The 15414-nt window shown below is 41.0% G+C and overlaps 1 protein-coding gene across 1 annotated transcript; it reads right to left on the bottom strand.

The window, feature by feature from the left end:
• Positions 1–840: 840 nt before the first annotated feature.
• rorca (RAR-related orphan receptor C a) lies at positions 841–14174 on the bottom strand. Its single transcript, XM_069680044.1, has 10 exons — positions 13864–14174; positions 7994–8079; positions 7670–7811; positions 7078–7518; positions 6876–6997; positions 6591–6723; positions 5379–5486; positions 5101–5211; positions 4196–4308; positions 841–4075 (listed from the first exon to the last, which is right to left on the bottom strand). The coding sequence occupies exons 1-10, from the start codon at positions 13868–13870 to the stop codon at positions 3914–3916; spliced, it is 1425 nt and encodes a 474-aa protein (XP_069536145.1). The 5' UTR covers positions 13871–14174; the 3' UTR covers positions 841–3913.
• Between the last annotated feature and the right edge of the window lie 1240 nt (positions 14175–15414).

The raw sequence follows: 15414 nt of genomic DNA, 5'->3' as shown, positions 1-15414 counted from the left end.
TAGAAGACTCTGTAATAAATGTCTCTGAGATTCCTGCCAATGCCATGGAGGACAGAATTTCATATGTTGTGCTCAAAGCATTTAAAATATTCATGAGTTATCCACAGGTGGAGCTCTGTTGTTTTGTTTGGCTCTACTTTCAACTCAAGAAATAGTCGAGTGAGAACTGTCACCACAGCAAGATCCATGAAGTGTACTGGAAGGGAAGCAGTGTGTCAGATACTTAATCTACCCACATGACTTAATACAATATGGAGTTTTTTTAAAATGTGTTTGGGGAAGACACAAACTGTAACCCCAGATAGGGGAGAAAGAAATCTGTGATCTGAGTGATTATGTTACACTGTTGGTCTGGCTGTGAATACACTAAATTAACACATTAAATTTTTGCTGGTACAGTATAAGTATGGACTAGCTTGACAGAAACACACGCCATAGGGTAGGCAGTGCTTGTTTTAATACACAGTATACTTGTTATATTGTGAGAGCATCTGTGAGAGCTAAACAACTGTACTCATCTAAGTGACTGTCAGAAAATACAGTATCAGTTTTAATCGCCTTTCTATCTTCGGTGTCAAATTTCCCAAAAATAGTACATTTGATTATTTTCCAACAATATTAGTCTGCCTCTGACCAATAAAGAAATGCCTTTAAGATAATAAATGTTATTTAAAGAAGTACAATCTATTGAAATGAAAGATATCTGTGTTATGTGTCATGTTATGTAATGTGGGTTTGGAATATCTATAAATAACATGGGTTTCACCTGTGCAGATCATTTGGCTGCAGTAAGAAAAGACGGATAAAAGATAAAACCACAACAACGTTTTTTCTTTTAACTGTAAAAAGACTTTTATTACATTCTTAAATCCACATATTGTATCACCATTGTGCAATAACACTTTGCCGTGTTAAAACCTCTTGGGCTTTATATCCATAACATATCATAAATTATTTCTTATTAAAATCTATATTGATTCAATAATAATAATAATAATCTTAAAATAGCGTGAACATATCATAAACAGAAGGATCATGACAAAAGAGAAACTTTTAGGGAGACATCGTTAAAAACGCTCTTTAAAAAAATAGAATTACATCTCTCCAAGACAAAAAGGACACTAAACTGATGAGAAAAAAAACAGTACATATAAGGATAAAAATTAAGAAACAAAAGATCACAACAAAACCAACACAAGATTCAGAGATTATAATCCATCTTTTATATTTATTTTTCTATATTTACTGTTTTTTAATATCCTATTTCATCTATGACTCAAACTCCAAAACGTTTTGCAATAATGATATTAGACAGGGGTAAAATCTTTGATACTTCTGAAATCAAACATTCACAAGAACATGTATGTACACAGTGATCAAGGTTTTAAGGTCTTCTATGTTGGTGCAAGGTGTCTTGCTAGCTAGACTAACTGCAGACACTGTAGGACAGAGAGCCCAGCTATCTCCCTGAGTAACTCTAGACGGAAATGTTTGTGCAGATCTTCAGCGCTGCCCCCTGGACAGCTTTAGGCCTGCACAAACGACAAAGAATGCTGAATCTTTACAAATCAGCACGTCTAACATTCGAGAACTCGACACACAAAGTATTGCACTTTGTTACAATCTCCAAGTGTCATCTGGCCGTGTCGGCTGATAGCTGACTGATAGTGGTTGGCTGTTTATTTGGTACATTAAATTCGAAGTTATTTAACTGTGCTGGAGTGCTTGTGAGAATATTATCTGTAATACATTGCAACAAAGGCCCAACATACTGAGAACAATGGGAAAGACATTATTGCACAATCCCACTATGCCACTGTCTTGCGTACCCAGAAAAGGGTAATAACCCTTCATACTATGTGAGATAATATATTGTATGGCAAACAGCACTGTGCCAGCAGTGCAAACCTGGCTGACATATTAAATAGACATCAAACATATGTCGTGTGATTGTCTCAAAATGAAAAAGCAACTTTTTTTTGTAGCTTCTTTAAGATAACGGCAAAAAGATGCTTTGTTTTTACAGAAATCCAATCTGCCCCTTACTTTGGAGGTTTACTGGACACGCCCTCCTGTGTCTCCAGAGACCTCACTCCACATAGATCTGTATCTAAGTAGGTCGCCCAGGACCTCAAGGTAGGGGCAGCTCTCAAATGGCAGAAAAGCAGTCAGAGAGGATAGGTAGCAAAAGCAGATCCAGCATTATGTTGCTTTAGTCTTCTGTCCAGTTTTAAGAGCTTAATCATATATTTTAAAATAGTTATCACTGGCCTTCAATATTTCACCACTAACTCTTTTATACTTTCTAAAGAAGCTCTCCAGCATGGATGCATAAATACTAACTCAGGGGGGTAGCTGATGGCTCTGTCAACCCTTTGCTGTGCCGTGTAGTGTTTGAAGAGGGTGAGGTAGTAAGGGAGTGGGGGAAAAGGAACAGAGGATTTGATTCTCCAATCAGAACACGCGGCTGCCCGAGACCCTGAAGCAGTGAGAGTCGTCAATCAAACTGATGTCTAAGAAGCTTAAACATCACTAGCACCCACCTGTCCACTCTCTATTCTTTGCCCCTCATCCAGCCACAGAAGTGGCAATATGATGTCACATTTCAACATCAAAAGTTCTTTTACTCCTACACTGCTGGTTGAAATGCTGCTGGATAGCTTGGGCGATGGCACTCTTCTGTGGAGGGGGAGCGATATCAGCACCTTGTTCAAGCTGATCTACAGTGGGAGGGTGTATCTAGCATTTATAACTGGTTTTAAATAGGTTTCACAGATGGCAGTATGACTGCGAACCCGTAAAACTTGTGCCAAGAGTTAATTTTGGATTCTAACGAGGACTCATACGTGCTAATCATCCGCTAGTTTCTTTTCCCCAACAACAATCTTTCAATCCCAGAAACCCAAAGTTTGGGCAGGCAGTATCTGTTAGACCTGAGCACGAGCGTATCAATACGCTCCTCCTCACTCAAAATGAATTCACGACTCTTCTCATCTTACAAGATTAAATGGATTTGAATACAAACTGTATATTACTGAAAAGGAACTTCTGAGAATACTTCTCCTACTCTCACTCTCTAAGTGGCATTTGTAAAGGGAAAAGGAAAAAGGACTGAGGTCACTGATTGCATTAAAAAAAATAAAGAGCTCCCCTACATCAGTGTCTGAGGGAGTGCCAGTAAAAATACCTACAAAGATCAGGATAAGTGCTATGTTTTGTGCTCTGTGTGCAAGAGTTTGTAGGTGCATGGCGGCAGACACTCGGGGTGCTTGCCCATGATTCACGCAGTTTGAAAACCCTGTCTGTTTGTGAGTTTGATCATGGTCCCTTTAAACAGTTTGTTCATTTGTTACAAAACTGCAAAAAATGGGCGCTACCAAAAACATTTCATGAAACAAGAAATTGTTACTAGACTGACAACAGAAACAGGCATCATAACTGCGCATGTCCACAAAGTGGCTGAGGATTTTAAGTATGTACATTCTCTATCAAGCCTAGGGCTGTGCTGAGCGGTTAAAGGGAAAAGGGTTACATTCAACAATAGCTTACAGGAACTGTGAGAACGGTGAAAGTCAAATTTATATAAGAAAGGAATTCAACTTAATGAGAGGTTTAACGTCTCCTCATAGAAAAATATTTTTGAGAATACAAATTATTTAGGCTACTCTTTAGTAATTCTGTTAAAAAGAGGTATCATGCACTGAGCAGCCAGCAGCAGTCCCTGTGGTGTTACGTTGGAGCTGAATGGACTAGCTTGCAGGGCAGGAGGTGAGAGGAGTGTCCTAAAGTGTAGCGTGCAGGATTGTCATTGAGCTGCTGGTTGGTTTTGTCTCATCTGGTTGCCACATTTTTATCTCCCCCCTCCCTACACCTCAGTGTCTCTATTTAAATCACGCTAATTAGCTAAGCAGTGTTAGCCCTCTGTGGAGTCTGGGAAGGTGATTTCACTGCCAAAAACTTCCCGATACAGAGGAGGAAAGGTGTACGCTGTCTCCGGGTGCACCAGGCGGAAAAACTCCAGTTTGTCGATGTGAAGGTTGCAGATGGACTTCATGATGGGAAGCTTGGACACCATCTAGAGGAGAGAGAAAGAAGAGCAGAACAAATTAAAAACTAGTTCAACGTCTTATGAATAAAGTAGTTGAACAACTCATAATGTCAGTTGTTTTTAATGTAGCGTCTTTAAGGCGTGTACCTTTGTTAGCTTCTCTTCTGATGCTCCTTCTTTTTGTAGGCAGCGCTGCAGAGCCACGTAGACTTTCTCCTGCAGCTTCTGGATCTTCTGAACGTCTGTCAGCCAGGGTCGGTCTGAGGGAAATTAAAGTGACAGGATGTTGCCATTAGTGTGGTCATGTTTCTAATTTGGTAAGGTTTACACTGTGCAAACATGTAGGAGAAGAGTACAAAAGGCACTGAGCAATACATTTGTTTCATCATTTATCTTTTGGCACTTTAACTTTGCTTATTCTTAATTTCTGAAGCATTTTGTAACTTTAAAGATTTCCTTGATTCCCTTTAAAGCAGTCATTCGCTTCATTACATAATGAAGACTGTTTGCAGAGACATTAAACTGGGAGGAGACGACTTTCAAACCTGTTCTTGTTTGAGTTTTTGTGACTCTTTATTATTATATTCAACAATAGGCTGCCAATCGACAGTCTTTGCAGTGACAAACTTGCTGTCTGAATTCTGTGTGAGCTCATTTTCATAATTTCCTGTAATTCCTGATATTAATGCCTGTGTGCAAATGAGGCATGTAAAAATGTATGCGTTGTACAATGACCATTAGAAAAGTAAATTATGCAAATATTGCATCCATTGCTCTATAACATGCAAAAGCGTGGGTATTATCAAACAGGTAGTTTCAAATTGGCACTAAGGCAGTATTAACCTGCAAGTGCCGCTCACATGCACTGTACTGACAGTATGCAAAGCTGAAGAGCATTTAAATATTTGGAAGTAACATCAGCAAACACATTTCACTCCTTTGTTTGTAAGATCTCGGATTAGGACGCACAGGCTGAGTTGGTAATGTTTTTTATATGAAGTAAAGACAATTATATCTCTCTGTCTACAAAGCTTCAGTTAAAGAAATCTCACCTGGTGAGAGCAGCACAGCAGCACTGAAGAGGGCCATCTCTTCCTCTGACATCTGTATACGGCTCAGGTTTTTAGCCAAGTCAAAAACTGCATTCACAAGGTCGTCACAGCCTGCGGGAGGGAGAGACAGAAAAAGAAAGTCAGCATCAAAACAGAAAAGGATGACTCGGATGATCTGGATTCAGATAAGACTAAAAAAAAGTTGGCCTAAAAATCTGCTCCTCCTTTATCAAGTTTATGTTTCCCATGAAGGAGAGATAGTGAATGTGTCGACTCACCGAGAGCTTTGAACAGCTGAGCAATGGCGAACTTCCCATCAAAGAGCAGAGTGTTATTGATGGGGTTATAGGCCCGACACATGCGGATCAGAAGGACGTCCATGCAGCCTGAGGACACACAACAACAAAAGAAAAACAGATTAAAACTCAGCAGATCATACGAGCATATCTTAATACAGTCTGGATGACAGGAATGAAAATCAGACTTTCAAATCTTCAAGTTCACTCAAGTTAATCAAGCAACTGTTATCCGTGTTGATGATGTAATGTTATCTTCTTTTACATTTAAAGCACTGCTTCTTGTAGGAACTTGTTCCTGTTTGATCGTGTTGCTAACTTCTCCTTAGCCTACAATCATGTATGCGTGTGAAACTTTTCACACCTATTCTGATTAAATACACTGTGAGAAACCTTCGTGTTCACGCTCATGTCTAGCTGACCTTCATCAATAGAGGGAAGAAAATACCTTGGCTGGCAGTCAGAGTCATAAATCAACTATTTGACTGATTTATTGTTTTGCTTGTCGCTGAAAACCATATATCAATTTCGAATCTCCAATATATGAGGAAATAGATCACACAGCCGCCCCTGTGATTTATAACCTCAGACACTGTACAGGAGGGGTGGCCAACCCTGCTCCTGGAGAGCTACCCTCCTGCCTGTTTTAGGTTTCTCCGCACTCTAACACACCTGATTCGAATGTTTCGCTCGTTATCAATCCCCTGAGACGCTTCGGTTGGTTGATAACGAGCAGATCATTCGATTCAGGTGTGTTAGAGTGCGGAGAAACCTAAAACATGCAGGAAGGTAGCTCTCCAGGAGCAGGGTTGGCCACCCCTCCTGTACAGTATGATGACCGTAGAAGGCAGCATAGAGGGAGCAGTGTGACTAAAACAAGGCCGGCCATTCTTCAGAAGCAGAACAACCGTGCACCTTCGCAGGTCACTCGACATGCATGTGATTTTCAACTCTGTGAAGTCAGCTAGCACATGAGGGTAATATACTGTCCATATGACAACAGTTAACTTTGTCTTTGAGTTAAAAGTTTGCAAAGTAATAAACATCACACAACAGATGTCTTGCTGGAGGCAAAAAAAAAACAGCTCCTGACCTGTTACGTAGTTAAACACAGTGTGAAGAACTCATTTAAGATTGCAGGGTGTGTGTGTGTGTGTGTGTGTGTGTGTGTGTGTAATGGTGTCGTGCACTGACCTGCTTTAAGGAGGATAATCTGATCGTTCTGACAGAGATCCATGAAGCCAGTGATGCGCTTGGCAAACTCTACCACATACTGGATTGCATTGGTGATGTGAATGGCACACTGTTGCCACATTATCTCAGCTGACTGCAAGAGAAAACAAGAGACAGGGAGGCTTCTATGAGAACTGCAACACCTGACAGGCATCGTACATGAGGGATCATTGGGTCGTGTGATCCTTAAAGGATCCTTAAAGTGTATAAATAAGGTTCCACTGTTGTATATTGTTTCATATGTACCTTGGTCTGGTATGAGCGTGTCTCTTCTGGGCTATACAAGGTCCACGCCATTCTCTTCAGCTCCTCTGTGCTGTACTGGCTCGTCTCAATATGGGACTTCACCACACTCTGGGTTATACGCTCTGAATAAAGGAAAAGTTTTATTACATTTTTATTCTTCTTTACGGTGGAACTTGAAGCATAAACTTGTGATTATACGGACCTATGTCAAGCAGGGAGCAGCCCTCGGGCAGTGGGTTGAGGATAGCATGTGAGAAGAGTCCAGAGTCGTGCAAGAGCTGGTACTCATGCTTGATGCTGTGGTTGCCGTCTACAAAGTCCAAGTTGGTCTGTTCCGGTGAACTCTGAGAGGATGAGCCGCTGCCCGCGCTGCCGCCCAGCATGTCCAGGCTGCAGTACTCTCCTCCTGCATCCTCCGGGGTCAGCGGCAGGTCGAAAAGCAGGCCTTCTGGCAGCGTCGTGATGTCGTCCAAATCGCTGAGCGCCGTGCTGGAGCCTCGTCTGTAGGTGCGGGTAAGGTCGGCCAAGTCACTGCTCTCCTCCTGGACACCGACGCCCGCGCACTCCTGGGACTGCTGGTGCTTCTGGACCTCTGCATACAGGCTATCCCGCTGCTTTTTGGACATGCGACCAAACTTGACCGCTGCAACAGGAGAATGTAAAGATAAAAATTAAACATTCACGAAGGTATGGTCTAGACCAAACAAGGATTACATGAATGATTCAGTGTGATAAGCAAAATAGGAGGTGGAAACTCTGAGTTAATTAAATATAGATCGAGTACTTGAACTCACCATCGCGGCTCATGCCCAGAGCGAGACACTTCTGCAGCCTGCAGTGCTGACAGCGATTACGGTTGGTCCGGTCAATAAGACAGTTCCTCTGTCGTGAGCAGGAGTACATGGCATTGTTCTGCTGGCTGCGGCGAAAGAAACCCTGTACACAAAGAGACGGGAACAGGTAATGTTAATCAGAGTTAAACAAAAACAAATAGATCCAAACCAAATGTTTTGATTAGGGTAGAAATATGATTTAAAAAAATACCCAACAGCTGTTGGAAACAGGTTTTTATCCAACCTGTAACTAACAACTTGCGAGGTAAATGGGTGCCAGCTTACTTTGCAGCCTTCACAGGTGATGACTCCATAATGAATCCCTGATGATTTGTCCCCACAGATTTTACAGGGTATCACCTCTATTTGAGCTGCAACGAGAGAAGAATGAGGACAAATTAGTGAAATAATTTTAAAAAGATACAGATTAAAAAGCCTTGAAACAAAGAAAGTGCATGAAGTTAGATACCAAGAATCTTTTTCTTTATTTTCTAATAATTTCAAACTAAAAATAACTGTGGGGAGATATCCATTTCAACTGTTATGCAACCCGATCTAGATTGACATGTATCAAAAACCCAGCCCTGTGCTATGTAACATGTAAGCACATATTTGGCAGCCATTAGGTAGGAATGCAAACACAGGCTTTTGTTTTGGTTTGCTCCAGTAACATTTAACAGTTGCTTTTAAGGCCAAACTATGCTGACTGCAAACTGCCAATAACACACCTCTGTCATATCTAATAGGTCGCCTATAATAAATCAATATTGACTCTGATTTCTTAATCAAGCTGAGCTGAAACAAAACAGCCGCCGCCTTGCTTGTGATATTTCCTGGTGCAATTAGACTCACTTCAAATTCAGGTTTTTCTGTCAGTCAAATCTGTTATCTGTTCTTTGCCAAGGTTTGAAATGCAGCTTATCATGATGACAGTGTGACTCTTCAGGATTGTGAAGACACAAAAAAAGTGTCAAAAACCCAGTGGATCCTGTGATTGACAAAGCAAACTGTGCATACATCGTACACCTTGGGTTCATTGTGGAGGCCTGAGCCTTATTACCCAGGAACAGCCTGTTCTTTTCATTATGTTGTTTATCTAAGTAGCTAGGCCGCCTCAAGCCCAGAATAGCAGGTCAATTGCATTAGCTGAGGCCCGGGGTTATAAAGTTTCACGTCTCTTACTTTCTCTCTATGACTCTCCTTCTCCAGGATGAACAAAATGTTTGCAGGTATTCAAGGCAAACTGCTGTGCTGAAGCCAGCAAGGCCTAAAATTGCTTTCAACAAACTGTAACTGAATGTTACTGTGTGCAGGATTTGATTTGGCTCGGACTGCAGGGTGCGCCAAACAATCCCTAAACCACTTTTGTTAAGTCACACAGGGTATTAGGTAACCTGTAAATCGCAGCGATGGCTTTAACCGGCCATCACAGCTCTTCAGAAAATTGCTCTTTTCCAAAAGCTCTTTTATAACCTGCTCAGCACCAACCAATGACATGAGTCACTGTGTGTGGGGACAGAACTGCGTCACACACTGAAGCTAAGCTGGAGCGGCCAGTGACTGACAATACCCCTGAAGTACTTCAACGTTTTCCTTGCACAAAGACCGTCTGTAAAGTGCAGGTGACATGTTTGAGTGCTTCGGTTGGGTAGAATTCCTAACAGCCAACGCAACACAACTGAAGGATATAAATAAATAAAGGGCAATGGAAAAAAAATCTCTTTCTCCACTGCTCCCTTTATCGCTCCCCCTCCAGAGCCTCTACCCCGCCCGTCGGCTGTTATATAACCGCCGTCTGGCCGCATTCCATGAACACACTCATTCAAAGGTGGTTGTCTTGGCAACACTGTGACGAAGCCTCCATCACCCCCCTGCTCTCCCATTGGCTGCTGAGTGGGCGGCTTTGTCTGTGACTTGCTGCCTCACCTGCCAGTCAGCTGAGCAGCACAGTCAGGCCCAGAGAGCAAAACTGCTCCACTGACACAGTTTCCCATTCAGCTAATGGGAGGCGCCTGTGGTGGCAACCTGGTTTCTTGCCTGTTTTTTTTAAGTTGGAACCAAATCTGGATTTAGCAAAAGAAGGGAGAAGCCCTTCTCCTTGCTTTGGAAGGAAAACAATGTAAGGTTTGATTACTGAAAGATGGATGACCAGTTGAAACTGGCAAACTGCTCCACTGGAGGTTTTACAACTTGCACAACATCTGGAAACACTTTCAGAAACATTCTGTACAGTAAACTGCAGCAGAGCCAACAGACGTGGCTAATAGTAGCCTAGCTCTCAACTTGTTACAGCATGTCCAGCATTTGAGTGAAATTTCAGCTGAGTATGAGCTGGGCCATAACTCTATTTTTACTCCGGCGCAGTTGGCTGCCCATAGATTCCTTCTGCCCCTCTCATCTATTGGCAAATAAATGTTGCACAACATCTATTTGCACAGAAGTGTACACTAGTGTGTACATGAGCACTTATTAGAGACGTCTCGGATTGCAAAAACGGTCTAATTTCATGTTGCATTGCAGCTGGGCTTGAACAAAAGCATCTTTAATCACAACAACATGTAAGATGTTATTTAGAGAAATTCAAGGAGCCTTTATTCCAAGAAAAAATGTCCTCACACAAGCCAGAAGAACTCCAGTTACATCATACTTAGTAACAGTATAACTGTTATATCACAACTTGGCTGGGTGACTATTAGCTTTGAAGCATAAATGGAGCTTAAACAATTTCCAATATTTACCGAAAGGCCAAAAACTGCCAACAAAAGTATACACCTCCAAGACGCTTTGCTGTCTGTCATTTGCTGTAATTGTAGAGGGTCTTTTTTATATTAAAAGTGACACTAACAGAACCTTTGAACTCACACATCTGCAATGATTTAAAATGCCTTCCTATGTCGCTCAGTCAGTTTGTCGGTCTCTGGTGGTCAGCCCTTTTCCTTAGCAATGCTGTAAATCCTCAGCAGTAGGGACTTTGCCCTCTCATCCCAGCTAATCAAACAGAGTCCAAGGTCCTATTTGCCTTGCACTTTACTTTATCCTGACATACTGTATACTTAACCTACATTTTAAGGGGCTTTTACTATGAAGTTACCCACCGAAAGGCTCTGCACGGTGTTAATTTTATGTCCTCTGTCTGCCAGGCGCTCTTTCTCACAAATTGAGGTCCTCAACTCCTTTCTACCTGCTCTCTATACAGTTCCTGTATGTGAACAGTAACAGACTGTGTTTTTCCTCCTCGCACTAACCAAACTACAGAACACAGATAGCATAATATGGCCTCACCTTAACCCCAAACTCTTAATAATTACTCAGCAGATACGATGTAAGTGCCGTAAGAGGGATTGGTGTACATCAGGGTCAGCACAGAGGCCTGCATCTGTGTTCTACAAATTGTTTATAATGCAAATTTTTACGCCAATAAAAGGGAGAGGCGGCATTCAGTAAAGAAACTGGACTTTTAAACTACCTTTAACTGGACATTTTTGGAACAGTGGCCACAATGTAGGAAGCATAGAGTAAAAGCATTTTCTTTAAACCCTCAAGAAGAAAACATTCTTTGTATTTCCAGCTGCACACAGTATAAAAAGGGGGTGAGGTGAAGATACTAAAACTGTTCTTTTTGCTATTTCTACTTTTAATATTTTCACTTAGTTTGTTTTTGTGGATACCTTTACGATACCTGCTCTTAGACATACTTTAGACTTTGCTTATACTAAGCATTTGCATGCTTAACAACAGTGCTGCTGTATACGTCCTCCATGACACCAGGATTCACACCCTGTGCCTCTGTAATCCCTCCCCATCGATCAGAATAGATTGAGTGCATTCACTTGATCGTGCTGTTTATGCAGCACCAAGCTCATACCCAAGTGGGCCTCTGCAGCACAAGCAAATCCAGACTTAGGAATTCAGTTCACAGCATGTAATTTTGAACGCTGCTGCGCACCACAGGAACAAATTTAGGAGTGTGCTGCAGCAATCACAGTCACCTTGAATTAAAATCTCTTTCATAGATGTTTACATGTCCTTATGCATACTTTGCAAACAGATATGGCGTATCAAAGTGACTTTGCCTTCACAGATAATACAAAGCTCAAAGAGAATAATTTCCTATGCAGTCATTGTGTTGCAAAATTAAATGCCTCCCTAATTGTTAAGAGACAAAAAAGGGCACAGATCCATGCTAATATTTTGATTGCAATATACAGTATCATGCAGGCAGGGTGAAAAGTTAAAGCTGCAGATAAGGGGAGTGGAATCTTAGCATGCAGTTGTCAGAGAGAAAGGGCACCTTGACACATACTGTAGCTCGCTGTGAACTTCCCTAAGGCAGCAACAGATAGAGCTTGAGCACAGCAGTGGCCTTGGAGAGCAGAGAGCAGCCTTTCCTCTTTACTGCTGCTGTACCTTTGATCCCGGCTAACTGAGCTCCAAGTCTTATGAGGCTTCAGCTTTGGACACCACGTACACTGAGGCATAAAATCTAAGAGTGCTTTATGTAAGTTTGTTTATTTGATTGTGTTGCATCTAACAGGTCTAACCGGCTAACAGCTGATCCAATTAACCCCAATTAAAACATACAATAGAAGTGCCAGGTAATAAGGTGACTCAGGGACAAAACATCTATTAAATGCTTGTGACATTCACACTCTAGCATATATATGCTTTATACTTTATATATTGAATTTATGAGAAGATAGTGGCAATAATGTGTTTGTTTTTTAAAGAAAATCAGACAGACAAGCCGTGCTTGACTGCAGTGACACACACTCTGGTGGATGTAAGTAACCTTAGCTGGCAGAGGAAACTGAGCTTAACTGAACCCTGCTGTGCTTCATGGTTACGTGTGGGCTTGCTGTGCCCATATCCTGCTTGTCACAGCGGTGCATGGCATTGACAACATAACAGGAAAATAAAATTAAATACTTTTATATAATAGTTTTTTTCCAGCTAAGTGTTGTAAAGTGAAAATAATAAACATAGATATAAATCAGGTACATATTTGAAATATATTTGTCACAGAACTTCACTTTAAAATGATTTTTGTAAGAAAAAGTCATAAAATAAATGTTAAGTAATAAACTATCGTAATAAAGATGCACCTGCACAGGGCAATGAACTCATCAGTTCCAGATCAGAGCATATCTACATCTCTGTGTTAGAGAGGAGCATTCTGCCCTGCCAACTGATTTCAATTATCAACAATGTCTCATCAGTAATGACGACAAAACCATACCCTTCTACCCCCAGGCGCGCACACACACACACACACAATTGCTGTAATCCTCAATGACAGAACTAGGTCATTGGAGCACCTCATCTCTCTCTCTCTCTCTCTTTCTCTCTCTCTGCCATACTGCTGACGCTGAAAACAAAACGCTTGCTAATGAACTAACTTCAAAGTAAAACAGAGTAAAAACAAAAAAAAACAACTCACCATTAGTGTTTTTAAAACATCATGCAAAAACTCAAAATATGTCAGCAGGCAAACAGTTTTTATCATATAAAAGCTTTATGAAAGTGTAATAAATAACCAAAAACAGGAAAGGGAGAAAAATCTAAGAAAATGGGGGTATTATTCAAGGTAAACAGTTGCTGCCAGCAGATCTTCGTGCGGGTTGACAGGCTCTGAATCACTCTGCTCACTCCCTCTCCCTCCCCCCTCTCCTCTCTCTTACATAACTGGAGTCGCTCAGCAGTGGAATAAAGTAACACAGCTCCAACGCATTCCTATTTCCACAGGCAAAACTCAAAAAGTGCACAAAATCTTTACAGTTTATAGGCCTATAAAAATATTTAAGACACTCATGTGTTGAACTTTGCCTTTAAAAATACATTTGTGCTGAGTTAGTAATTATGTAATCTTTTTTCGAATATCCTTATAAGTGCCTTTTAAGCATAAACATCGTGTAAACAAGTGCTAAGGTGCTTAAGGAAACATATTAACATTTAATAAAGCACTAAACTTAGAAAAAGCTTCGTGTTTTGTACATGAGCCAATCTGACGTTTGTTCTCGCGCGCGCCTGCAGCCTACGCACTTCGGACTCTGCCTTAAAGCAGTGCCTCAATCAAAATGAATGTAACTCAAAAGTTATTTACCGACAACAGTCGGCATGAAATTCGAAAAAAGGTAACAATATTCTTGAAAACTCACCTCTCATGTCGGCGGTGGATTCTGGACAACTCTTCAAGTCATACAACTCCAGGTGGAAATGAAACGAAGAAACACTGAGGGCGACGCGCACGTATTCGCTCCAAACCGGAGCAGCTGAAAACTGTCACAACAGCAAATCCTCATATGGATTTTCTACCTTTTCTTCGCGCGCGCAGACCTTAAACAGAAACAAAAGCAGCGGTGTGTTTAAGTTTCTGCTTTCTGTCAGTTCCGCGCAGTCTCAGATTAGCTCTTGTGACTGAACACTTCTAAAAAAACAAAGCAGCAGCTCCTCGTCCTCAAGCTCTTTCCTGCTCTGCGGCTCACTGTAACCTAGTTTCAGCGCGTGGACTACTCATGATCCTCACCCCGCGGTCCGCCCGCCTCGTGTCCCGTGAGCTGATGCGCGCGACACCCTGTGCGCGCTTTAAGGAGGTTCTCGCGTGCGTGGGAAAGTGTGGCAGTGTGTCAGTTGAGACTGACAGTCAGTCGGCGTGGGAACTATTTGATAACAAGACCAGTGTTTTATTTAATAGTGCTTTTTGCTTGTGTACCTTTTTTATTTTTCTCTCCCATTTTCTCTTCCCAAAAGGAACTGTGGTTAATTTCAGATTAAAGAAAGTTATTAAAAGGAAAATGTCCCTATGAAACCCTAAATAAGTGTGTGCTAAAAATTAGGACAATTTGCAGATTCTTTTTACACATATTCAAAGGGCCATGTCACTGTTTTTGTGTTATGCAATAATAAAAAGCACGATCAGCAGAGACAGAATCCTCACAGCTTAAATCAACCTGTCTTTTATTTTCTGTTATCTATTATATTGATAAGTTATGATGGCCAAATGCAAGTGATAAAACGCAAGTAGTGTTATGTCAGGTATATAGTCTTTAACAAACTTATGAAATGACTGGAGTAAAGGGAATAATATGGAAAAGCTGGTCTCGTACCAGACAATAATACTGTAAAAAAAAAAATCGTTCTTTTATAGTTTTAATTTTTCAAGAAGCATAAATAATGTATGCATTTTAGTTTTCCTATTTTCTACAGTATTTTCTACAGTATTTTGTGTCCTCACACTGTAACACTCTGCATTATAGCACCAGATTATCAAACACTAATCTTGGTGGAGGAATTAAATGTGAACATGGGTTGTTGTGCTGTGTTTGTTTTCCATTTCCTGAAATGTTGTAATCCAACTTACGTTTTTTTAAGCAGCGGGCAAAAGCTTTTAAACCAAATGTTCACTACGTACATTTAAATTCAATGATCTATTTATCTATCTATCTGTCTATCTATGTATCTATCTATCTATCTATCTTTAATTAGTTACAGTTCACCAGGTACATCCTCATTCCTGTTGTTTTCAATTGTTATATTTTATTGTTATCGTCTTTGTAAGACAAAGAGAGCAGGCACACCCTCTGCCACAGAAGCCAAAAGCATTAATGACAGTGCAGATGAAAATAATTGATTTGCAAGCGTGGGTAAGATGACGAACGTATCACGTAACTTAAGCACAGTTATGAAATGAGGAGAAGAGAGAGATTATG

This window comes from Semicossyphus pulcher, unplaced genomic scaffold (assembly GCF_022749685.1).
Source record: "Semicossyphus pulcher isolate SPU_LCO1_2020_fin unplaced genomic scaffold, fSemPul1.0.p SCAF_4, whole genome shotgun sequence".
In the NCBI taxonomy this organism is placed as follows: domain Eukaryota; kingdom Metazoa; phylum Chordata; class Actinopteri; order Labriformes; family Labridae; genus Semicossyphus; species Semicossyphus pulcher.
Note: the sequence above shows the minus strand (reverse complement) of the source record. Positions and strands in the feature narration are given on the sequence as shown.